The sequence below is a fragment of the Marmota marmota genome, unplaced genomic scaffold, assembly GCF_001458135.2.
Source record: "Marmota marmota marmota unplaced genomic scaffold, marMar, whole genome shotgun sequence".
In the NCBI taxonomy this organism is placed as follows: domain Eukaryota; kingdom Metazoa; phylum Chordata; class Mammalia; order Rodentia; family Sciuridae; genus Marmota; species Marmota marmota.
Window position 1 is genome coordinate 10,356,067 of NW_025999998.1, and position 25,462 is coordinate 10,381,528.

A 25,462-nucleotide genomic window follows, 5' to 3' on the forward strand; every position below is an offset into this window, starting at 1 on the left:
TAGAGTTAAAAACAGATGAAAATCTTCTAATGAACAAAACCAGATCTATGCCTGACCCCATCACGACAAAACCGCAGAGCATTAAAGACACAGAAAAATCTTTAAAACTCATCGTGGTTGTCTGACTTGTGGATTGTTAGACTTAGTTTCCACAGTCTCCCACACAGTATGCTACTTACCAAAAAAGAAAATCATGCAATTTAAATATGATAAAGTCGTCTTGTTTTATACCGTTCTATCCAAGGCGACTTATAAATCAATAATCCCTAAAGGGACAAAGTAATGGTTGTAACTGAACTGTCATGTAATAATTAGTAATAATTCTATTGTTTTCAAATGAATGAGGTTCAATATGATCAATATTGTGATCAATATGTTGTATTTTCCTAATAATGGTATTAGATTTGGCATGCCCCAATGCTGTTACCAGATATCCCTACAAACACCAAACAAAGTTTCAGGAGGACAGTCAAAGATGAAGAAGGTGGCACACAGCTATGAGGCAAGAGAAGGCTACCTGGCCCCTTGGGAAAATTAAACCTATGACCACTGCTTCATCATGGAAATAGCCTGCTACACAAGAAGGAACTGATTTAATTGAAACCAAAAGAACTCCCTTAACTGGATTTTCACCTGTCTTTTAAGTTTGACATTAATTGAAGCAAATTGTAGGATACCAAAGAGTTATTTATCAAAGGCTTCAGGAAAGACCTGGGAGGGAGGTTATATAGCCTTTGAATCCTGAGAAATCCATATCATCCCTTATTATTTTTTTATTGCTCCTTAACTTACAGTTATGAGCTACCACCATGTGTGAAATAAAATCAGTCTCAGGATGACTTCAAGGCCAAGGTTAGCAACACTGGCAGACTCCAAGAGGTGGGATAAGGTCTGCAGAAGGTAACTGCTAATTTGAGGATGTCTACTCTAACAAGTTTGTCAGAATTAACCCTCTGTATTCTTTGTTTGTAGTAGTAACAGCAAGCTAACATATATGATTCCTACCCTGTGTGATAGACTGGGTTCAATGTTTTATATGCAGACAGGACTAGGGTTGAAACCAACTCTACTCATTAGCAGCATGAACCACTGACATCTTCAATTTTATCAGGATGGAAAATGGGGATAGAATCTTATATAATCTCCTAGGATTTTTGGGAGAGTTAAAGAAGATGTGAGGATAAGGTAGATTCGTGCTTCCATAGAGTGGCAGAGTGTCTTTTCTAAAAATTGCCACAGGAATATACTGTCTAGAACTTTTCCCATTTCCCACTTCAAGAGGTGGGTGATCCTGTGTGGCTGCCTCTGTGTGCAGAATGTGGTGGAAGTGATGCTGTGTGACTGGAGGAAAAGGCAATGTGGCTTCCCTCCCTCCCTCCCTATCTAGACACATGCCACAGGATTGTGCCATCTTGTGAACAGTCCAATCACCTGCAATTGCCAACTCTGGAAAGGAGGATGGGAAGGTAGAGGGAGGAGGAGCGGCTGTTGGAGTACCTCAGCACGACACCACACAGGAGAGAGGAAGCCACCTGCCACTCAAGCCCCAGCCACTGACGGCAACTGAGACACTCAGAGCAAGAACCTCCCACTAAGCCCAGAGCCACACACAGCAATTACAAGTTAGTGCTGTTGTTTTCAGCTGCTAAGCTTTGGGTACTCTGTCACATGGCAACAGAGAAACATGGTGTTTTGCAATATTAATAGCTAGATTTAAAATATTGATTTTATATAGTGATATTACTTTATATTTTAACAACTTTTATAATTTGTAAAAATGTATATTTGCTATATATTTTTTCTTTTTACCATTTGGGTCATATTCTCCAGGGTCTTTTACTAAAATTAAAATAATTTCTATTATGTTATTTTAAATCCATAAACTAAAGAAGACTATGCACTAAATTTCCCTCTTAGAGAATAGCCATATCTCTTGGGAAATGCACACAGGATCATGAAACAATGGATGGTGCAAACAATTTTGTAAAAACAGTCTTATCTGTGACATTTTCATTAGGTCCACAGACTCCTGAGCTGTGCTGCTCTCACTTAGGGATGTCCATTGAAGACACTCTGTGCTCTTCCCTTCCTTGGTATGCTCCCTGAACACAGCATTTTCTTAAAATGAATGTGCTCAGGGTTTTCCAGCTGTCACAGTCCTACAGAAGTCAGGCTGGTGGGGACTGGAAAGGGAAGCAAGTTGGTCCTCCATAAGGTGGTTCCCAACTGTCTGGGGTCACCATACAAGGGAGTCAGCTGTCTCCTACAGAGAGGGTGGTCACTGGCCCTCTCTTGCCCCCTTCTTCTTTAATGCTCCTTCAGCACAGCCCAGGCATCTGCCTCCATGTGGCAAAACGTTGCTAGTTGCTTTCCTATTTCCCATTCCCTCTTTTGCTTAGTAACCAAACTCCAGGAAAAGTACCCATCTGCAAAGTTCTGTTTCCTAGCCTCCCTTTCAGGTAGGCATGGCTGATGAGATACAAGATGAAATCACTTGGAAAATTTTTAAAGAGCATTTAAAATTTTTTTGAAAAAATTTCATTTCTATGCCCGTATTAGTAGTCATGACGACGGCAGCCCTAGCAGCCCAATCATGACCATCAGAATGAGTGTGCTATTCCCAGGATAGCAGGACAAAAGAATGGAGAGAGCCAGGGGCTCTGATGACTGTATAAGGCCATTACACAGCTCTGTGTTGATCTCTGGCCTTATTTTATGTGAGAGAAAAATAAGTTTCTTATTTAAGTCATTCTTACTTATATTGTGTTATTAGCAACTGAATGTAATTCCTAGAGGAAGAGCAAATCATCTTAGTTAAGAGGACAGACTCTGGAGCCAGAGTGTTCAACTTCCAATCTTGCTTTGCTTCCTACTGGCTTTGTGACATTAAAACAGTTATTTCACCTCTTGGTGTCTTAGTTTCTTCAACTGTGATGTGAAGATAATACTAGAATACCCCATAAAGTAATGTTGAGATTAAATGAGTTAAAACATATCAAATGCTTAGACAGGAACTGATGGACACATAGATAAAACCCAGAACGTTCAATGTTCTTTTTAGTATTTTTGCTATTATTACACCCAACCTGAACCCACTTGTGCAGTATGACCATGCTGGACTCGCATCCTCTCCAACAATGGAAATTTTATATTCCAGTTCCTCTAGTTTATGGTTGGGAAACTAAGGTGCAAAGGAGGTAAGTGCCCTGTTGAGTCTCACCTACCTGTGAGAACAACTGGGCAGGACATAAACCAAAGATCCCGATGCTCTCAGGCCAGTGTGTCTCATCAGCCCCTCTGTATCCTAAGGTACATTAGAGAGGCAGATGTCATGGTAGACATTCTCTATATTTCAATCAGATTGAGTCTGTTTCCTATTCAAATTGATCAGTTCCCTGTATTAATTCATTTTATCCTGACACTAACTCTGGAAGATAGCTACTATTATTTTCATTTTACATTTGGGAAAACTGAGGTAAGTTTTCCAAAGTCACACAGCTGGTTAAATGGAATGGGTATCTGGGTCTAGGCAATCTAGCACAAGTGTCCATACTCTTAACCCCAACACCACACATGCTGTCTGGGAAAGACTATCATGTCCAGCTAAAATCCAGGGCTAGGGCCTTGGTATCAAGCTGAAGCGCCTTCCTCTAGAGCCTCGATTTGTAGTCTTTTGCCTTTCTTAGATTCTTCCTGGTAACTAGCAAATCTCCACTTGGGCCTGGTGAGAAAAAGCTGCTGAAAGAGGGGAGAACCTCATGGAGATGGGAGAAGCTCAGCAGTGGCTCCCGCTCCTCCTGCAGCTGCAGTAATATGGGATCCAGAGCTTTTGGGTAAAGAAGCATTTTTTTTTTTTAATTCCTTTGGAATCTTGAACCTGAACTCTCCATGGGGAAAGCTACAGTGGATGTGAGAGTCCCATGAGCACGGCCACCTCCACGGGTTCCATCTCAGTGGCTTTCTCCACCTGCCCCCTGCATTGCCTCTCCCCTATACCCTGACCTGTCCACCCCAGCTGTCAAGGGCAGCCTGGCCCAATGTGAGGCCCATTTAAATTCTCAGTTTAAATCCTGGTTCTGCCTTTTGCTTGCTGTGTAATGCTGGGCTAATCACAACTGCCTTTCTTTGCCTCATTTCCTTTATAAAATGGTCCACGGGGATGAAATGGTATCATTGTGTGAGCACCTAGCCAAGGAAATGCTCCTTCAGCACTGCCCGGAGTCAGTCCTTGGTGTGAAAGGGGTGCACAGCTCAAGGAAGTCACTCTTCCTGTGTGACCCCCTCCCTGCAGATAGGGAAGCACATGACCAAAAGCCCACAATTGTGGGGGCAGGGAGTGGACCCCAGGGCAGACAGGGAGCAGCTGTGGCCTGATTTCCTGCTGTCCCCCTGGAGCCATCTGTACCTCTTCTGGATGAGCCAGCCCAGAGGCGCCTGTATGGCTGCCTCCCCAGCACAGGTGCAGCAGCCCAGTGGCCCACTGTGGGAAGGGGGCTAGGTTAGGGCTATGGGCTTGGGAAGGTGACCCCATCCTGAAAGCAAGAGGGCAGGAGGACCAAAAGCATGTCCAAGGAGGAGAGGGGAGGTGGGATAGGAGAGGAGAAGAGAGACACACTGCAGCCAAAATGGTGTTTTCTCTTTAGAGTTATTGCAGGTGGGATGAGAAAGGGGGAAGTGTCGTGTGTGTGTGTGTGTGTGTGTGTGTGTGTGTGTGTGTGTGCCATGCCCACAAGCACTTTAGCTATTCCACTTGGTTTTCAGTTTTTTACCTAGTATCTTTAACCCATTAATGCAGTCTCTGTGGCCCTGGGAAAATGACAAGTCACTTATATTTTCCCAGTTGACCTGCTTCTGAGCAACCTCTCATGATAAAGATTTACTTTCCCACTAAATACTCAGCTCTTTTTCCCTTTACTTTTTTTCTTCCACCCTCACTATGTGCACTTGGCTTTCCTTGCACTACTTGGGCAAATCCCTTCTTCTTTCTCTCACAGACCCTAATTCCAGTTTAAAACCATGGCCACAACACCCTGTTTTCTGACTCAATAACTGTACCTGTGCAGTAGAGCTCTCCTGGAGAGTATCTGAAACACTGTTCTTAAGGGCACCTGTACTGCTATCTTTGATTTAAATATTAAAATAAAATTTAGCCAGGTGCAGTGGGTCACACCTGTAATCTCAGTGGCTTGGGAGGCTGAGGCAGGAAGAGTCCAAGTTCAAAGCCAGACTCAGTGACTTAGCGAGGCCCTCAGTGAGACCTTAGTGAAACCCTGTCTCAAAATAAAAAAAATATAAAAAGGGCTGGGAATGTGACTCAGTGGTTAAGTCCCCCGGGATTTAATCCCTGGTACAATTTTAAAAAAAATTAAATCAATTAGTCTTTATAGGAAGGAAAAATCCAGATATGTAAGAAGAAAATTTAGAAAGAGTGCAGTGCCTAAAAGGGTCTGGGTGCTTTGGGGAGCCCAAAGGGGACAGAGCTTGGCAACTCTTGGCTTCTGAGGTGTTCTCTTTTACTTCAGGGAAAGGCAGTAGAGGACAGAGGTCCCACTTGGCAGCTGTGTGAAGGACAGCAGGCCTGGCTGGAGGAGTGCTGGCTGCAGCAGGTCAGCTGCCAGCCTTCTTTGTGGCTGTGTCTGGTTCCGCTACAGCTGAGTCAGAGAGGCCACTGCCAGGTGGCAGCAGAACGAGCCACGTGGACCTGGCAAGGTCATGTTTCCGCTATGAGTTCTGCATCAGTAGGCTCACTTTGGACTCCTCAGAACTCTGGGCTTATTGATCGGCAGCCCAGGTGTGTGGGAAGCTGGAGCTCACTGAAGGGGAAGTCTGAGAGCAATTCAACCCCCACTTCCCACTCCTGTCACCTCCACTCTCTAAAGCAAAGTGGTAAGATGGCAACAAACGCACTTGACAAAACAGTTATTCTGCACGTTGAACAGCTATAACTTCCTGATTGGAGTTAGAAGCAATAAAGCAGGGGTGGGGGCAGAAGAGAAGGTTTTCACATCTACTGTTTTCTTTTTCTTCTTCTCCTTTTTTTAGTGCTAAGGATTGAACCCGGAACCTTGCACAGTTCTACCACAAATCCTCATCCAGCTCTTTAAAAATTTTATTACATTTTGAGACGGCGTCTTGCTAAGTTGCTTAGGGTCTCACTGAGTTGCTGAGACTGAACTTGTAACCCTCCTGCCTCCGCTTTCTGAGTAGCTGGGATTATAGGTGTGCACTACCACACCTGACTTATCTACTACTTACTAAGGGTACAATCTACATAATACCACCGTTCACCTATTTTAAGTGTAGTGTTGGTGAGTTTTAGTGAATTTATACCACCTCACCTCCCACTTTTGATCTATATGAAATAAAGTGGAGGAAAAGTCACCTGGGTTGACACAGATGAAATGTGAGAGGGCTTGTGGTTCTACCTGCAGCCCCATCCCAATTTTTTTTTTTTGCTTTGTAAACAATAGTTTTATACAAATATAAAGTTGTGCACCTTCCAAGCTATCACTCCAACAGACATTTATTCAACTAAAACAAAACATCTTTAAAAATATTTTAACAATGTACAAATACATTCACAACATAATCTGCTGATTAAAAGATTCCAACAAAGTTTCCAGTACCTACAACAGAATTTACAAATGCCTACAATAATTTGTAGATTGGTTTAGTTTACAGTTAACTATATTTCCTTGTTTAAGAAATATTATTAATACAAATGTATGATTTACAATATCTCCCTTATAGCAAGAAAAAATAGATTCATAAAATAAAATGTCGCTAGGCATTTATTACGCCAAGTATTTAAATGATTATTCTTACTATGACGTAAGAATAATATTAATTTAGTACTAAAAGATTTTATTAGTCCAAAGACCACCAAAGAGTTTCCAGGAAGTTCCAAAATAAAAATCTGACTATCCTTTCCATGAAATAAATAGAATAGCAGCAATCCCTGGGTATCCTTTAAACATAAACTATAAAGATTCCATTTATTATTTAGGCCTTAAGTATAAAAATAAAAGAAAATCTTAGAAACTAGTTAACACTACCAGCCTGAATTTGGTTTTCACTTGTGCATGTCTAAGGTAAGCAATTTCAACATGAAGTATATATTTAAAATTAACATTTTTTTCTAACTTTTTAACTCATACACAAGCCAAGTGCTTATTCTTAATCATGGAATCAACTTATTTCTGAAAATAATCTACAGAAATAGTATGTAAACACACATACCTTTGAGATAAGACTAAGAATATCCTATATTCTATGGATCAAAATGCAAATATCTCTGTAATAAGTGTAAACCTAACACATTAATTTGGGATATACTGATACATTACTATATGCATACATATGTACACCATAAAATAAATTCTGACAATGTTTCTGGTGATATCATCATACTTCCCAGCCTCAACTACTAGAAAAAGAAAATAAAAACTTTGTTTAAAAAAAAACAAACAGTTTTCATAGTAACTTTGTAAGTGAAAACAAAACAAACAAACAAAAAAAACAATGTTCCTCTATGCAACTGGACTGAGCTCTAAACAGTTCATAATCAAGAATCTCTTTGCCTGTTCCCCAATATCACAGAGAACATAAGCTTTCTCTCTGTTCATTTCCAGTGTTTTGTTTTAAAAACTGCTTTCTAAGATACGAGATAGCCATGCTGGTTAAATTCTTCCGGCTGCCCGCTTTGCACCTGATGTAACCACACAGGTTGGCACTCTGTAGAACCACACCCATGATAACCACAGCCAACCACTTTACTCTGAAGGAGAAGAGAGCACTAAAGGCAAATATCACCCACAGCACTGGACAGGCAATTAGTCTTAACCAAGAGATTCTTGATTCAGCCTCTGAAAGTTTTATTCTCCTGAGGAGATACCTTACTGGACTCAAACACCCAATGATTCTTTCCATCATCATCAATATGATTCCACCACCGAAGGCCTACCATCAGTCTACTTGTGACATTCTTCATGCCCAAAAGTCACATAACAACAACAAGATAATCGCCACCATACAGGCAATAATGCTGCTGCTGAGCAATTCACAGAGAAGATAGACTATAATGGCACTGACTCGGAAGAACAAATGGAGAAATGATGCCACTGGATGTCGGATTTTGGATTTTCTTGGTCTATTAGTTGTCTCTTCTTCTGTGTCAAACAATGAAACATCTTTGTCATCATTGCTGTCCTGAGACAACATGGCGACCCTGCGCCAGCCCCACTTTGCCTTGTCCCATTTGTATTGGGACTTTGTCTCCCCACACATGTGGCTGGAAGCTGTGCTAAGTGTTTGCTGACATTGGTTGGAGGAGTAGCAGTTTGAGCACATTTACTTTTTTGAAGGGAAGATAGGGAAGGTAAAAGAGGCCAATGACAACAGAGATGGCCTGAGGGGTTTAGGTCTGGGGGAGGGGGAAAATGTGAAAGGGATGTAATCAAGCAACTCTATAGCCTCTCTTACTCAGTCTCCTCCATCCAGCTATAGCATCAGCACCTGGGAATTGATTAGAAGTGCAGTCTCAGGCCCCAGCATTTTTTGCAGGCCACATGGGGAGAAAGATAACATCCTCCAAAACTAAATATATAACTTCATTAAAGGACCATTCCTAGAAAATCCCATTGTCTTTTGTGTCTCTTGCCTGAGACTAGTTTTTCTCAGCTCCATTTGTAGTAACTTTTCCTGGGGCTGGGAGCTAATTAGGAATGTGAGTTCAATAAGGATTTCTTAGATACATTTAACCAGGTGGAGTCCTGGAGATGATCACACCCACAAGATACTGGATTGAAGATATAGTGCAGAAAATCAATTTAAACTATAAACAAAAAGAAAAATCACTTCTTCCCTAATAAGCTTCCCTTTACATTTAAACTGTACGCAAAGTCCTGTTTACTAATATTGTTGCCTCTCTGATCTTTGCTTCCTGTCCTGGCAGGCTTTCAAGAACATGCTGCTCTAGCAGGACTGAGAGGAGCCCAGAAGCACCGTCGGCATTCCTGACTCCAAGTCTTGCGGTCATGATGGTTCATTTGCCAGTAATGGCTTCCTCTTCCCCTACCCCTTTTCTTCCCAACAGATATTCAAGACAAGGTTTAAGTGGCGTTTTTCCACAAAGCCTGTTCTAATCACTCCATTCTGTAGTGGACCTGCCTTTTCTGATCTCTGTAGTCCTATATTTAGAACACTTAGCGTTCTTAGTGCAGGCTGCTTTGTGTTGTTATTCGACTGTGTGGAGGTGTGGACGATCATCAAGAACAGATGCTCCCTGCTCTTGTTCCCCTAACTAATATCATACCTGGGTCACAGAAAGGACTCATTAAGATTTCACAGGTCCCTTCAGAAGTCCAGAGAGCCCTTGGACCACTGCAACCTTTGAAGGCCATATTTCCAACCTCAGCATCCTGATGAGTTTTCAATGAATTTAACAAACTTTAACTTTTGGCCTCCTTTCTCCCTCATCTGTCAAGTAAGCTTATTCCTATCCTTTATATGCTATAGTGTTAGTCAGCTTCTTGTTTCTGTGACAAAAATACTTGACAAGAACAATTTAGAGGAGGAAAAGTTTATTTTGAGCTCATAGTTTCCGAGGTTTAGTCTATGGTTGGCTGACCCCATTGTTCTGGGCCCAAGGTGAGGGACAACATCATGGTGGCCAGGAAGCAGAGAGAGCAAGAGAAAAAGGGCCACAGGGAAGATGAACCCTTCCAGGTCACATTCCAAGTGACCCACTTCCTCCAGCCATGTCCCACCTGCCTACAGTTATCACCCAGTTTGTCCATTCAAATTAAGATGGAGTGATAAGGTTATGGTTCCCCTAATCCAAGCATTTCTCCTTGAACATTCCTGCATTAATACAGGAGCTCCTAGGGGACACTTCATATCCAAATCACAACTGCTGCTCTAAGATTCTAGATAAAAAGAAACATTGGCATACATTTTTCTGATGTCCTTTTCTCTTATAGGTGAAATGCCATCACATCCTTCCTAGTAATTCTTTTAAGGTCTCAGAGATGCAATACACCTGTCTATATTTTAAGAGATTCCAAGGCTGCCCAAAGACCTACTTCCTGTCCAGGTTGACCCAGCTGCTCTGGAAGCCAGTTCCACTGCAGAATTCAGAAGCAGAGATGAGGCCTGTGTGACAAGGGGAAGTGTCTTCAGGATGACACTTTTGCAAAATCCCAGCTTGAGAACCTTACCTTTACCTCTCCATTTGAGGCAGTATCTCTTTCTCGGTTTTTAAAAACAAGTTATTTATGATTTGGGAAATTACAAAAATTGTCAATGCTAAGAACTTCTGGGACGCTAATGCATCAGTGGGCTATCAGAACATTGGTGGAAATGTGGACTATTCAGATGCAGATCACCTGGTTTGAACTCAGCCTCTGACTGGCTATGTGACTGTAAGTGAAATCACATCCCGTCTCTGAACCTCTGATTCCTCTTTTGTAAAATGAGGATGATGATGTACCTGTTTTACACTGTGACTGTGAGGCATACATGAGATTGTAGACATGAAGTGGCACTTCACAGTTTAAGTATAAATTACTTATTAGTAGTAGATGTAGTACTGCTCTACTGCAGTGGTTCTCAAACTTCAGTGCACATCAGCATCACTCAGCAGGACTTTTAAAATAAAATAAAATACTTAATTTTATTTATATATTTTTATGTGGTGATGAGGATTGGACCCAGTGCCTCACATGTGCTAGGCAAGCGCTCTACCACTGAACCACAACCCCAGTCCCCAGCAGAACTTTTAATGCAGAAATTGCTGGAACCCACCCCATGGGATTGGGTAGGTGAGAGGTGCCTGAGACTCCTTCTTTCCCTCCCTCTCTCCCTCCCTCCTTCCTTCCTTCCTTCCTTCCTTCCTTCCTTCCTTCATTCCTTCCTTCCTTCCCTCCCTCCCTCCTTGCCTCCTTTTCTATATTTGCAGTGCTGGGGATTAAGCCCAGAGTCTTGTGCATGCTAGGTAAGTGTTCTACCATTAAGCTATACCTCCAGCACCATTTTATCTTTTTAGTAGGTTCTCAAGTGATACTAAAGATGCTGGTATGGGGAACACATTTAGAGAACCACTGCTGTACTGAAATTCCCACCCATTTCCATTCTTACCTCATTATGAATTCCTTAAAGCATAACCTCAACTTGTTGTGATGTCGATAGAGTTTTGGGTCAGCTGGAATTTCGGCCAAGAACACTTGGGCTACTTCCAGTGGTCCCTGATGGAAAAAAGTAAGAAAACAAAATTGATATTGGAAAGAAAATTACATTATTTGGAGAAAATGTTGGAGTGGCTTCTTAGTTTTAACATTTAATTTTGTAGTTGGTTTGACTAAAACAAAAAGTCAAGGAAGGTCTTGAGCTTCTCAGGTAACTCTGATTCCTTAGGAGGAATCCTAAGTTTTAGGAGAATACTCACAGGTATAAATAGGCTTTCCTTGATACATAAAGGTAAAGCAAATGCATCAAAAGTTATGTGCCTCCAGTTTTTCTAACAATTGCCTTATCTCTCTGCTCAGACCCACTTATCTGGTTACCCTAGTGTTGACATCATTTTGCACAAGTGCCAGCTAGAGTCGGAGAGCTGTACAGTATTCAGATAGTTTGTGGCTGTGGGTTTACCGAGGCTTCCATTTTCATCAAAGGATTGGCACTTACAAAAACAAAAATCTTCCTAATTATTTTCTGATCTTGGAAAGGCAACAGTCATTTCTCCTCTAGCTGATTCGGCTCTCCTGATGTTAAGTGGACTCAGAATTTTGCTAGTGAATCCTCAGATGGAAAATGTGTTCAGTGAATAAAGAGTCACAATGCGCCTTGAATTTTTGAGTGTGGAGGGTGGGACAAGTGAGCATCTAGAACTGACATTAAGGGGGCCCATTGATTAGAGAGTTCTAGGCTAATACCTCCCTCCATTTGAGACAGGCTTAGTCCCAAGCTGAGTTTAGGAATTAGAGTTCTAAGAAGTCTGAGAAGGTCTAGTCGGGTCTGAAGTGACCTAAGGAGCCTGATTCCTAGGAACTCCTTGCTGGCAAGGCCCTTGGCCTGTCAGTTCATCTGGTGACTGATCCAGGAGCTAGACTGTCTAAGCCTTTGCTCCTCTCTCCTACAGAGAGGCTTAGCTTAGTCTTAAGTCCTGAAACAACCTTGCCTACACTGGGCATGACTAAGCTCTCTTCAACAGGACCCCAGTCCTGGGTCATACTGCCAGGTCTGGCCCTGATGTGGCATTCCTTAAACCTGGTCTGCTTATCTCTAGGATTTCTTTTCTACCTTAAGTTGTTAAACAAAAAAGAGGCCTCCTAAAAGTCTTCTAAACCCCAGGAGTGTTCAGTTTAAATTTAGAAACATTGTTTGTACGTGGATCAGACTTATCAACCCCAAGGAGGGAGGTAGACATCACAACCAAAGCACTGAGAACTAGAGGAGCTGCCGCCAGCTCGCTTGTTACCTGATTTACAGTGGCTCCTACAGAGCCCTGAAGCACCATCTGAAGCATCTTCGCATCAGGGGGCTCCTGGTTAATGGCCACTGCTAACTGCAGGGTCTTCTTCTTCATGTCTTCAATGGCAACTTCCATTGGAGTCAAAACAAACTGAGCATAAGACACAAATGTGGGGAAGTTACTGTCTGATCTCACAAGCCATGAACAAACCTGGAGCTACATCAGAGAGGGCACCTGGATTTCAAGAAGCAGTGAAGACTTTCTGAGTAATCTTAATAGGTTTAAAAGAAGGAAGGACCTAACGTGTCCAGAGTACTTACCATGTTCCAGGAACTTTATATACATTTAAAATTTATTCTTTTAAACATTTTTCCCATTCTGTCCATTTTATACTCAAAGGGGGATTTATAGGCTTAAGTTCTATAAAACGACACAGGTAGTCAATAGCAAGGTCCTATTATGTCTGCATTCATATGTTCTTTCCATTCTGATCCTGAATGTGATGGGTTAAATCCTATCCCCCAAATTCATATGTTGAAGTCCTAACCTCCAGTAGCTCTGAATGTGACCCCATTTGGACAGAGGCCTTCAGTGAGGTAATCAAGTTATTTCTGTGCTATGCCTAGAATAATTTAGTGTTCAAAAGTGAAAACAAAAAGAAACACAGGAATGCCTTCCAAACCCACCTCCTGTTGACTGAGTCCCCAGGTCATGCCCTCTGTGCCCTCTGTGAATCCCCTTTGCTGACACGGTTGTCTTACTCAACATTGGCTGGTGGGCTCAGCCATTGCTGTGCTTGCCCAATGAAGTGGATATTCACAAGCCATCTACTGCTCACTGACTTGATGATGCCTGTTATACTTGTTATTTTAATGACCTAATCTAATTAAATAAAGCCTAAACTGATGAACTATGGGTGTGGATAGAAAAAGAGTTGTTTCTAAGAAAACTGAGCTGAGTGCTTGGGCAAGACAATATGAAAGTGAGCTGTTATAAAAATTCCTGTCATATTAGGTATGCTCAAGACAACTATAAAAGGCTAAGGGAAGAAATCATAAAAATATAGAAGCTTTCTACTCTCGTATTGTTGAACAAGAATCTTTAAGGCCTCATTCTTCTTTACAGAAAGCAAAACTGAAAATCATGGACAATGCACTATGGGTGTGGTTTATACAAGAAAGACAATGCTGAATTGTGATCAGTGAACCCATAATCAGAGAAGGTTGTGTCACTATATAAAAAAAGATGACATGTATAGGTACATGTAGCTGTTTTAAAGAAAAATAAAATGCTTAAAGCATATAATTTTGACAATTCTGTGGTTTTAGAACTTTCTTTTTTTCTTTCCTTTTTTTTTTTTTTTTAAACTGGGGATTAAACCCAAGGGTGCATAACTACTGAGCCACATTCCCAGCCCTTTTCATTTTAAGATAGGGTCTTGCTAAATTACATAGGGCCTCGCTAAGTTGCTGAGGCTGGCTTTGAACTAGCATTCCTCCTGCCTCAGCCTCCAGAGTTGATGGAGTTATAGGGCTGTGCTACCAAGCCCAGCATTGTGGATTTTTTTTTATCAGTCCTATTAAAACAGGTCAACAGTCTTCTGAACACAGAGGTCTTTTTTGCCAATATATAGATGAAGAAACTGAGGACAAGTAGCTTGTGCAAAGTCACAGGAAGAAGCGTGGACTAGAAGTCAGTTGGTTCACTTGTCTCATGGTCTCTTCCAATAACACACCACTAACTCCATGGGGCTGCTCACTCAGGCGCCTGTCTCTAATAATTAACAAAAAACTATGCCTAAATCATTTATGTGCTTTTAGGTATTCAAAAATTTTACATAAAATATTTAAAATTTAAATAATTTATCCCATGGGGATTGGTTCCAGGACACCCCTTCCCATACCAAAATCTGAGGATGCTCAAGCCCTTCACATAAAATGGTATAGTATGTGTACATACTTCCTGTACTTTAAACCATCTCTAGATGACTTATAGTACCTAACCCAGTGCAAATGCTATGTAAATAGTCAAAGCATATTGTTTAGGGAATAGTGAGGAGAAAAAAGTCTGTATGTGTTCAGTATAGATGCAATGATTCTCCCCCAGTATTTCAGTCTGTGGTTGGTTGACTGGATGGCTGTGGAGGATATGAAGGGACAACTGTATATATACTTTATTTAAGTATATATTTAAAATAGAAATAAATATTAAACATTGCAATTAAATATGTAAACATATTTACACTAGAGATATAGCTCTAAAGTGTTGAATAGTTAATATAAAACAGGGCTATAAAACACATACATGCCTAAATGGGATTCCCTGGCATCTTGAGGGTATGGCTCAATCATATATTGTTGTTGTTGTTGTTTTGGGGGGAGGGGGGCTGGGGATTAAACTCAGGGGCACTAAACCACTCAGCCACACCCCCAGCCCTATTTTGTATTTTATTTAGAGACAAGGTCTCACTGAGTTGCTTAGTACCTCACTTTGAACTTGAGATCCTCCTGACTCAGCCTCCTGAGCTGCTGGGTCAATCACAGTATTTTAAGTGTGCCCCCCTCTTCAAGTTCCACTCCAGCCTTCCTTGAGGGAGTGCTGAGCTGTGTGTGTCCTGGGGGGGGGGGTCACCCAGGCCCACTCCTTCATGGTGGCTGTTCCCCTCTGGGCACGTTACCTCCTCCTTCTGGATGACGCTGATCCTGGTCTTGATGTAGGGGAAGGCGTGCATGGTGGTCAGGACCGTGTTCCTCCGGTACTGCTCGTGCAGCTCTCCACGAGGCCGTCCCTCGAGGGTGAAGGGGGTGGTGTACATGAACCTCCGAAGGTTGAAATTCTTCTCAAAGTAGGTTACCCTGTCTTTCATCTCATACTCATCAAAGTAAGGCTCCACAAAAGTGATCTGTATGTAGGCCTGGAGGGAGAGGCAAGGAGAAGGAGGAGATGAGCCATTCTGCAAAGAGGATCCATGACACACTGAAGGGCGTGCTGGAACAGGGCGCGTGGAAGCTACTGGGGCTGAGCGCATCAAGGGAGAATTCAGAACCGGCAGCTCCTCCTTTCCACCCCAGGGAAAGAAAGGGCCATGAGGAAGAGGAGAGGAATGTGCCTGTGGGAAGAGTCTGCAACTCCAGCTGCTCTTTCCAAGCAGAGCAGACCGATCCAACAGAAGCCTCAGAATGGAGATTTGCAAACTGCTATTCCTAAGAGCCAAGCTTGATTTTCCAGAGTTACCATGACTGTAACACACTTAGAAAGTGTGCATGGTCAGACTAAGAAAACTAATAATACCAAGTGCTGGCAGGGACCGACAGCAGCTGAAACTTTCATGCACAGATGCGGGGATGCAGGATACACAGCCACCCGGCAAAACAGGTTAGCAACTTCTCATACAGTTAATGAACTGGCCTTCAGCCCTTGATCTCATTCCTACCTACATGGGTGTTCAAGAGAAATGAAAACTTAGGGCCACACAAAACCCTGTACAAAAATGTCGATAGTCACATTATTCATAAGACAAAAACTAGAAATAAACCAAACCAAAGGGATAAACAAACAGTGGCACAGGAAGAGAGCAGAATAGTATTCATCAGTAGGCAGGACTGAACCAGAACACTATGGATGCACCAGATGGGCCATGCTAAGTGAGAGAAGCCAGCCTCAAAGGGCTATGTGTGATTCCACATGGGTACTTTCTGGAAGAGACACTGGTACAGAGATGGAATACAGATGAGGGACTTTCAGGGCTGGAAACAGAAAATCACTACAAAGCAGCATGGGGAAATGTTTTGGAGTGATGTATCATGATTGTGGCTACACATATTGGTCAAAACTCAAAGAACTAAAACTAAAACATTGAATTTAACTGTATGTGCAACATTTAAACACACTCATGTGCATGCGTGCATACACACACAGTGAAAAAGGTGCTTATTAATTAAGAAGGTATCTTTATTTTTATTTTTTTGTGGTACTGGGGATTGAGCCCTCAGGTGCTCTACCACTGAGTTATATCCCCTGTCCTTTTTATTTTTTATTTTTGAGGCAGGGTCTCGCTAAGTTGCTGAGGCTAACCTCCCTCCAACTTGCCATCCTCCTGCCTCTGCTTCCTGAGTTGTTGGGATTACAGGTGTGCACCACTATGCAGCAGAAAGGCATCTTTAAAAAGTAAAGAAAGAAAGAAAAAGAATGGCAGTGGGCACAGATGCTTCAGGGGAGTGGATGGGTGGGGTCACTGACCTCAGACCGTGAATCACTATTTAGTATAATGAAATCTGGTTGTGATTCTAGGCTCTCATCCAAGCTCTCATAACCCACCTTGGGGATTTAAGAAGAGGGGAGACGTGGTCCTTGTGTTAGTGGTGAATCTTGAGGTCAGTGGTGATTCTGCATAGTTTACACTATGCACAGATTGCTCTGGGCCACTCAGCCAATCCAAGGGCTCCAGATATTTCTGTCTAAAGCTTAGTTCAACTCTTATCACAGTTACTATTTTCAAGTCTAGGCTAGGAATGTGTCTTAAACAAGCAAATATTCTAAAAAATGTAGAAGAAAAGCAAACTCTGAAATATGGCTAGTTCCTCCCTATTTGCATCATCTTCATAACATCCCAGAAGACAGAGCTGAGGGAGGAGTCTGGATGGTTCACCGGTCACAAACAGTGCTATCAGATGGTGAGTGCCCCCTGTCCCTGGCCCTTTGTAGCACCTGCATTGCGTTATTTCCAGCAGCCCAGAACATCATATGTGTCTTTGAAGTGGACTGGGCAGGCAGTTCTCCCCCTGTGGCAATATAAAGAATATGTTGGCTCTTTGTCCCTGTTTTCTCCACAGAGCTTCAAAAACCCTTGGAATTTCCTGAGTGACAGGAGTCTTTGTTATGCTAATAAGGTGACCAGCCCTGGGCTTATGAATAGCTTCAGGTGGTCACCAAAAAGACCAATCTTATGATCAGACTGCTGGAACTTTGGGCCCGCCTGAGCTCTGAGAAGGGGGAGGGGCTGGACAGTGTGTTTTATCACGTGGCTACTGATTTATTCAAACACACCTATGTCATGAAACCCCAATAAAAACTGGCCACCTGGAGACTCAGTGGAACTTCCTGGCTGACGAAGGCAGTGATGTGCTGGCAGAGTACTGTGCCTGGATTCTACTCAGCAAGGGCACAGAAACTATGTGCTCTATCCCAGACCTTCGCCTATGTGTGCCCTTCATTGTATGTCTGTAATCAGAAGAATGGTATTTCTTGAGTTCTGTGAGTCATTCTAGTGAATTATCTGACCTTAGAGGTGTCATGGGAACTCCTAAATTTGTAGCTAGTTAGAAATGTGGGCAAGGTGCTATGGCACACGCCTGTGATTCCAGCAGCCCGATAGTTTGCGACAGGAGGATCATGAGTTCAAAGCCAGCTTCAGCAAAAGCGAGGCACTAAGCAACTCAGGGAGACCCTGTCTCTAAATAAAATACAAAATAGGGCTGGGGATGTGGCTTGGTGGCTGAGTGCCTCTGAGTTCGATAGAGGACTGAGCTTGGGGAGTCTGATGCTAATTCTGGGTGGTAAGCATCAGAGTTGTATTGAGGTACACATAGATGGGGGTGAAATGGAATAGCCTGGGATAAACATGGGAAAACTGAAGGTCAAGCCCTTTTTTGTCATTTCTCCAACAGCACAGAGATCCTGCACTCGGCTGGAAGGAGTACCTGCAGGCTAAAGAATGATACCTCTAAATACAGTCAGGGGAATGACACTGGCCAAATTATATCATTACATTGTGGGCATGTGCAAATATGTAACAACAAATCCCACTGTTATGTACAATTACAATGACTGATAAAAGTCTGTGAAAAAATAGCTGTCAGGCAGAAGTCTACATTTTTGAAACATGTTGTAAATTGAGAGTCTAAAGAGTTTATAGAAAGCCAGTAAAGAGCAGTGATGTGGGTTTGGACATGACAGACCCCATGTTGGAGTATTGGCTCTGTCACTTTGATACTCTTGGAAAATTGCCCAACATTTCTATTACCTCAGTTTTCATATCTGGAAACAGAAACAACAAAGCCTATTTTTAATTTTTTTTTATTTAAAGAGGGGGGGGGGAGAGAGAGAAAGAGAGAGAGAGAGAGAGAGAGAGAGAGAGAGAGAGAAAATTTTTAAGTATTTATTTTTCAGTTTTCGGTGGACACAACATCTTTATTTTTTATTTTATGTGGTGCTGAGGATCGAACCCAGCACCCCGCGCATGCCAGGTGAGCGCGTTACCGCTTGAGCCACATCCCCAGCCCCAACAAAGCCTATTTTTGAGGGCTGTTTGGGAATGAAATGAAAGGATGATAAAGGGTCTGATGCAGTGCCAGGAACACTGTAGGTGCTTTTTTTTTTTTCTTTCTGATACTGGGGATTGAACCTAGGTCCTCCCACATGCTAGAAAAGCACTCTATCATTGAGCTACATCCCCAGTTCCAGTTGAGGCTTGATAAATGAAAGCTCCTGTTGTGATTCGTGCCTTTGAGTATGTTTTCTTGAAGACCTAATAACCACATATGCAAATATGTGGTTGTGCACACCTGTAATTCCTGCTACTGGGGAGGCTGAGGCAGGAGGACTGCAAATTCAGGGCCCACCTGGCAACTGAATGAAACCCTGTGTCAAAATAAATATTTACAGAAAGGGCTTGGGATGTAGCTTTGGGGTAGGATGTTCCTTGGTTCAATCCCTAGTACTGGGGGCAGGGGCAGGGGCGGATTGGAGACCTAATAAATCTATAATGGAGCCCTAGACAAAAATGTTTGGTTGCCTTTAAATGACTGGTGAGGGGCTGGGATTGTGGCTCAGTGGTAGAGCACTCACCTAGCACGGATGGGACCCGGGTTCGATTCTCAGCACCACATTTAAAAAATAAAATAAAAAGGCATTGTGTTGTGTCCATCTACAAAAAAGATTCTGTCTCTCTCTCTCTCCTTTTAAAAAAAAAATGACTGGTGAATCAATTCAGACAGAGGGCAGTCATTTTGTATTCTTAGGGTAGCATAAGGGGACTCAGGAACCTGATGGTTCTTTTTGGCAAATTTTCTCCATACCTTGTTAGGATCCAACCTGGTTTTGTCCACTGGGGTAGAATCTTTTATCACTTCCACAAATTCTGCACCAAAACACTGACCATAAAACCCCTAGGTAAGAGGAAACAATAGTTTATAAAGGTAATTTTAACATAATGCAACTTTCTGTCTTCTCAGAAGTGGAGTAAGTTTGGAACAAGTGCAGTTTGTTCATTGATTATTCAGAGTCCCTCTGAGCTAATAAGCACAGTTCAGCATTTCCTGAGACATAAATAAAAATATGAGGAAGTTCAGCACCGTCAATTGATATATGATTCTCTACAAAGTGTACACTGTCTCGTATTCAGTGAGCGTCATCCTATTTCCTGAGGCATCTGCAGAAGTATGGCACAGTTTACCTCTTTTTGTATCTTGAGAACTTAGAGGTCACCAGGCTTCCCAAACCACTATGTGCAAGAAGACAACATATACACCTTTAATTCTAAGTCGGGGGAACAATATTAGGGAACCAATTGGCCTGAGTCAGTAACTACTTTTCCTTCTTATGAGCTTATTGTCTTTGGGCAAGACGCCCAACCACTCTGGGCCATGGCTTCTTTGAGTCAAGTAAGGATAAAAGTCCTTTTCTTATTTGGCAAGGATAATAGTTCAAGGAGCAATTAGGTAACAAAAGTGTTTTAAGTTTTACAGACATAAAAGGGCATATCCTGGACATATCCCAAGCAATAGCAAGAAAGAATAAGGAGTGACTCTTTGGTTAATAGTTGTCAGCACTTCAGGGGACCTTAGTCACTCAGCCCCAGAAGGTGCTGTTTTGGAGGCACCCCTTGGGTTTCTTCCTGGGTTTTTGATAGTCTTCCTTTCAATAACTGTTTCTTTTCTTTTTTTTTGGATTTTTCTTCACACAGTTTCTTTTTTGTCCATCTTTTCAGCCTTTCCTGCCAGAACATGCTGCTTTTTTTTGGTTACATTACTGACCAAGTGTAGATGGCAGGTTGCAGCTACTGTCAAGAATGTCCTTATCAGAACAGCTTGTGCTGTCCAGCAACACCACAATGACAGCCACAACGTTTTGCAGGAGGGTGATTCAGAAGTATGACTGGATTGCTTAGAAGTTAAGATGGCAAACTTCACCCTAAAAAACCCTTTTACTCTGCATCTGTTAGTATATATCACTAACATTGGGAATGGGGCATAAGAAGATGTGACATTGACTGGATTTTATATAGACTTGAGAAGTAAACATTCATGATGTAAATTTATCAAAGTGTGAAATATGATATATCAAGAACTATGTAATGTTTTGAACAGCCAACAATAAAAAATTAAAAATAAATAAATAAATAAATAAATATAAAAAAAAAATAAAATAAAATTTTAAAGACATGTACAGGATCTTAGGGGAAAACTATGCAAATCTTGCTTTACCTCATGATCTCAGCTAACCCTTCATGTAATAAATACATAATAAATGTAATGTGGAAAATGTATGTATACCTCAATGCTGAATCCTGGCCTTTTTTTTTTCCTTTTTGGTAGTGATTCACTCTAACTTGTTTTTGTGAAGTATATAATGGCAAGCACACAAAAGCACTTTTCTTACCTCTAGTCTATGTGAGATCTCAGGAAGCTTTGTAATTGCAGGTTCCTTGTAAACAAATTCCTGCTCATCCAAATCCCCAAATTTGGATCCATAGAAACCAACTCGGAAGTAAGTTCCAAACATTCTCTTGTGATCCTATTAAGCAAAATAAGAAAACCTCTCTCTAGTGATGTCATTCTTGAGGATCCACTGGGTTAAAAAGGTTTTTTATTATGTTACAAACATATCAATTCTACAGTTGATGTAAACAAAAATACCTCTACTAAGCAAAGTCAATGTTTATAGAATAAATTTTGGAAATAATAACGAAAGAAATCCCATGAAAGATTTCCTGGACTTTATTTTAAGTGAATTTAAAAGATTCTCACATTTCCTGGTTATAAAGTAAGTCAAGCTGCCTTTCACACTGTGAAATCTGGACCTCTGTCAGTTTTGAGCCCTTTTCTGTTTGATGGGTGAGAACTGCAGTAATGAGCTCAAGGTCAAGTTTCTAGAGAGGAAGGAGGACTGACCACCGTCTCCAGGACAGGGTCATCTACCACTCAGTAACAGTACCCATTAGCAAAGACACCCAGCTACCTTGTTAATGATGTTGTCGAAGGCCTTCTGCAGCTTGTCATGAGTGGAGGTCAGCTTCCGGAAGTCTCGATGCGCTTCCAGAATGGGGATGACCAGCTTGTAGACCTCATTAACAGTCTCATACAAGCCTCCCTTAGAGAGACGAGAAGAGCATCAAAGAAAATTTAATACAATGGAAACTTAAGAGCAACCAGAGTTTATTATGCAAACAATGTGCTGGAGAATGGATATACCTCTGCGCCCCAGTATTTTACACAGCAGGAATGCTGTCCCAGCATCTCAGCAATCAAAATGGCCCAGACACATTGCTAAGTGGTCCTATATGAAGATGTTAAAGAAAAGGCTTTCTCAGACTAAAAGGAGAGAAGATTTGGCACCGAAAACTAAGAACATTCAGGAAGGCAGCATTTATGTATTTAAATAGCGTCAGAGGTCCTCCTCTAGACAGATGCTCATTGCATGCCCACCAGGATTCTAGCTAAAATTTCAAGAAAATAAGAGTATATTGGACCTTTTCTGAATCCTGAATGAGAAAGCACGAAAAAAAAAAGAAGACAATGGTTAAAACAATAATTAATATACATAGAAGTTATAGGGAGAAAATTTGGAGGTGAAAAGCAGAAAATAAAGAATAATATAGGGAGAAAAATAAATTGGTTATTCTAAATATAGTGAAATATTAAATATTTACTTGGCTTACAATGTGGGGGAAGGAGATCATTAAAGCAAAAATGGATAAGAGGCTTTTCTCTTTGATCTGAATCCAGTGACGTCTTCTATATATATTTTTCTCTTATTTGAAACATTCAGACCCTGATTAGGCTAATGTGGGGAGTGTCTGTGGTTTTGCTCCTGCATTTCTCTGAGCTGGTCCTGCCTGTAAGGCTCTTGAAGATGACTTGGTTGTTAGGAGGGAGGACACCATGGATTTCTGCCCTCTCCCTACAGTGGCTCCTTCCCATCTTTTTCTCTCTGAGAGAGAATGTGAGGGAGTAAGAACATGCCTTCATTTATTGTGTAACCCTGGGCAAGCCATTTCACCTTTCTGTGGCTTAGTTTCCATCCCTATTAAATGGAAATAATACTGTGAAACTGCTGTCCAGCCAACACGCATGTAGTGAAAACCAGAACACAGCAGTGATGAAAGGCCTTCCCACCTCCCTTGGAGAGCTGATGCAATCTGTGCACATCAAAGTCCTCCCTGGGCCCTGCCCCTGTCCTGCATGCCCCTGGCATCTGTGGAGAGGGGCTCACTAGGCCGTTAAGGCTGGGCATTCCCGAGCTCAGCCCTGGGTTGCCCTCTGGACACTGACCGTGCTGAAGAGCTCTGCAGCCTGTTCCAGGAGGCCCACCAGGCCGCTCTCAGTGAAGTACCGGCCGGAGCACACCCCATCCTCATCGGGTGACAAGGTGTCATCGGAGACTGCAGACTCCTCCAGCACGTTGGAAGAAATATTCTGTAAGAAAACACAGTATGAGCCCAGAGAACATGGGACCAGTCGAATACTGGACCATAGGAATCCAGAAGGTAGGAATGCGGAAGCAGAACTCCAGGATCCTAGCCAGGCGCCGTGGTGCACACCTGTAATCCCAGTGGCTCAGGAGGCTGAGACAGGAGGATCAGGAATTCCAAGCCAGCCTCAGCAATGGTAAGGCAAAAAGCAGCTTAGTGGGACCCTGACTCCAAGTAAAATGCAAAATAGGGCTGGGGATGTGGCTCAGTGGTCTAGTGCCTCTGTGTTGTTCAATCCCTGGTACCAAAAATAAATAAATAAATAAATAAAAAATAATAAAGAACTCCAGGATCCTCACCAAGGCTGTGATTATGGCAGGTCTGATGCTCTACCCAGAAGAGTTCCTGGCTGACATTCATTTTGAAAGCATACATTGAGCAGCCAGTCTTCAAACCCCCACATTTCCTTTCTACTTTTAACCACCAGGAGATTTTATATAAGGAACATTTCCCTTCGTATAACAACAATTGAGTTGAAACAACCCCACATTAGCAAAAACGACCGTAAGGGACAAACAGCAAGGGTCTTGGTTTTTAAAAAGCAAAGGCCAACACTCAGTTAACTCGGCTCTTTGTCATATTAGCTCAATAAATCTCTGACTTCTGTGTTTTTCTCCTGAAGTCTTGACTTTCAGGTAAATAGCCAGTTGTGTTTATATTGATAAGGTAACACTAACAAGCAATGGTTTCTTTATGGAAGTTTTTTCTTTGTTTTTAAGTGCTAAGGATTGAAACCAGGGTCTTGCACATTCTGGGCAAGTGATCTATGCCCGTGCTACATCACCAGCATTCACCTTTATTTTTCTTTGAGACAGGGTCTCACTAAGTTGCTGAGCCTCAACTTGAAATTCTCCTGCCTAAGCCTCCCAAGTGGCTGGAATTATAGGCATGTACCACTGTGCCAAGATTTTATGGAAGTTTTTACAGCAGTGCAGTAGTTGGTGTTTTTTCCCCTGAACATTTTTGTTTCTACACATTTTTTACTTATATAAATTATAGAAGTTAGAGCCTAGTGGTCAGGGATAGTATGACCTGAATGAGAAAACCAAGGTACAAATTTGGGGAAGTACTTATTCCCAGGGTCACGGAAGTGCTAATTCTGTACTTGTTTGGTCCTGAGAGTAAAGTACCTCTTTATATTCTGCACCTTGTGCTCCTTGCTTGCCTTACCCAAGCTATGATCTTGGCAATTACTTTAACTCTTGATAGGTTAAAAGTCTTTTTTTTTTTCTCTCACAGCTATGGAAGAAAGGCACACAATGCATAAATGAAATAGAAAGCCTTCTTAGTTTAGGTATTGCAAACCAGTAGCACATATGCCACTCCTTCCTATTGCTGTGTACATGGCAGACATAACTAGTTAATTACAGCACTCTTTCCCCTCTGAACTTGGATATATTTTCAAAATTCTTTCAGCATACTGCTCCAGTCACCACTACCTATTAGATCAGAGATGGCTTGTAAAGTAAATGCTGTCTGCCAGTTCAACTTTAGCAACCAATGAAGAAATAGTTGTTATCCAATATCGTAATGTACTTTAATGAATATAGGTGGAGTTTCTCAAAATCTTTTGTTACCAGTCTTTCTTCCAAAGAAATTAAATGCTCAACTAACAGAGCCAGCGTCACTGGTCCGTACCTAAAACTATGAAGGGTTCTTCCAAAGAAAATTAGTATGCTTTAAGTTGTAGAATGAAGGCCTATTATGTTTCTGAATTGGAGATAACAGAAGATTCAACAAATTCAGTTGGAAGAATCTAATAACTCAGGAAACTAGTACTATTAGAATTGTATGCAATTTTCCACATGTACAGAAATAGATATGAAGCTCAACAACTTATTAGTTTATTACCCAGAGGAAAAAGATTTGGGAAAGACTTTCCTGGCTTCTGGCTTAGGGATGTAAAACTTGTTGCAGAATCTGAGAATGTGTGCATATCTACATTTGTGAAATAAATGTTGCTCTCTAGGGCATAGAATTTCAATGATTTCAGTTTCTTGGAATTCAGTGACCTCGAAGTTATTTTTCCTTGCACAGACTTATCTCCAATTTACAAGTATTTTCCAAAGGCTCGATTTTATTGGAGCTGAACGAGGATAAAAACTGAAGCAAAGAACATTTAAGAAATTAACAGTGGACATCTGATAACACTGCCCAGAATTCCTTCACTCTACAATGTAAAGCATCCTAATTTTCTTAGGAAGAACCCCTCATAGTTGTAGGTATGGACCAGTGACTCTGGC

At 41.8% G+C, this 25,462-nt stretch overlaps 1 protein-coding gene and 1 pseudogene across 7 annotated transcripts in view; both read right to left on the bottom strand.

Moving 5' to 3' along the window:
- The window catches only part of Dock8 (dedicator of cytokinesis 8), a 219,561-nt gene that overhangs the window by 4,561 nt on the left and 189,538 nt on the right, over positions 1–25,462 (bottom strand). For all 7 annotated transcript variants that reach the window (XM_048806862.1, XM_048806858.1, XM_015492898.2 and 4 more), the window contains 7 exons: positions 23,020–23,163; positions 21,707–21,838; positions 21,128–21,262; positions 19,546–19,635; positions 15,147–15,383; positions 12,476–12,619; positions 11,137–11,243 (listed from right to left, as the gene is read on the bottom strand). In XM_048806862.1, coding sequence (XP_048662819.1) covers positions 11,137–11,243; positions 12,476–12,619; positions 15,147–15,383; positions 19,546–19,635; positions 21,128–21,262; positions 21,707–21,838; positions 23,020–23,163 — 989 coding nt within the window. The remainder of the gene's footprint in view (positions 1–11,136; positions 11,244–12,475; positions 12,620–15,146; positions 15,384–19,545; positions 19,636–21,127; positions 21,263–21,706; positions 21,839–23,019; positions 23,164–25,462) is intronic.
- Positions 7,445–10,835, bottom strand: LOC125617897 (annotated as a pseudogene).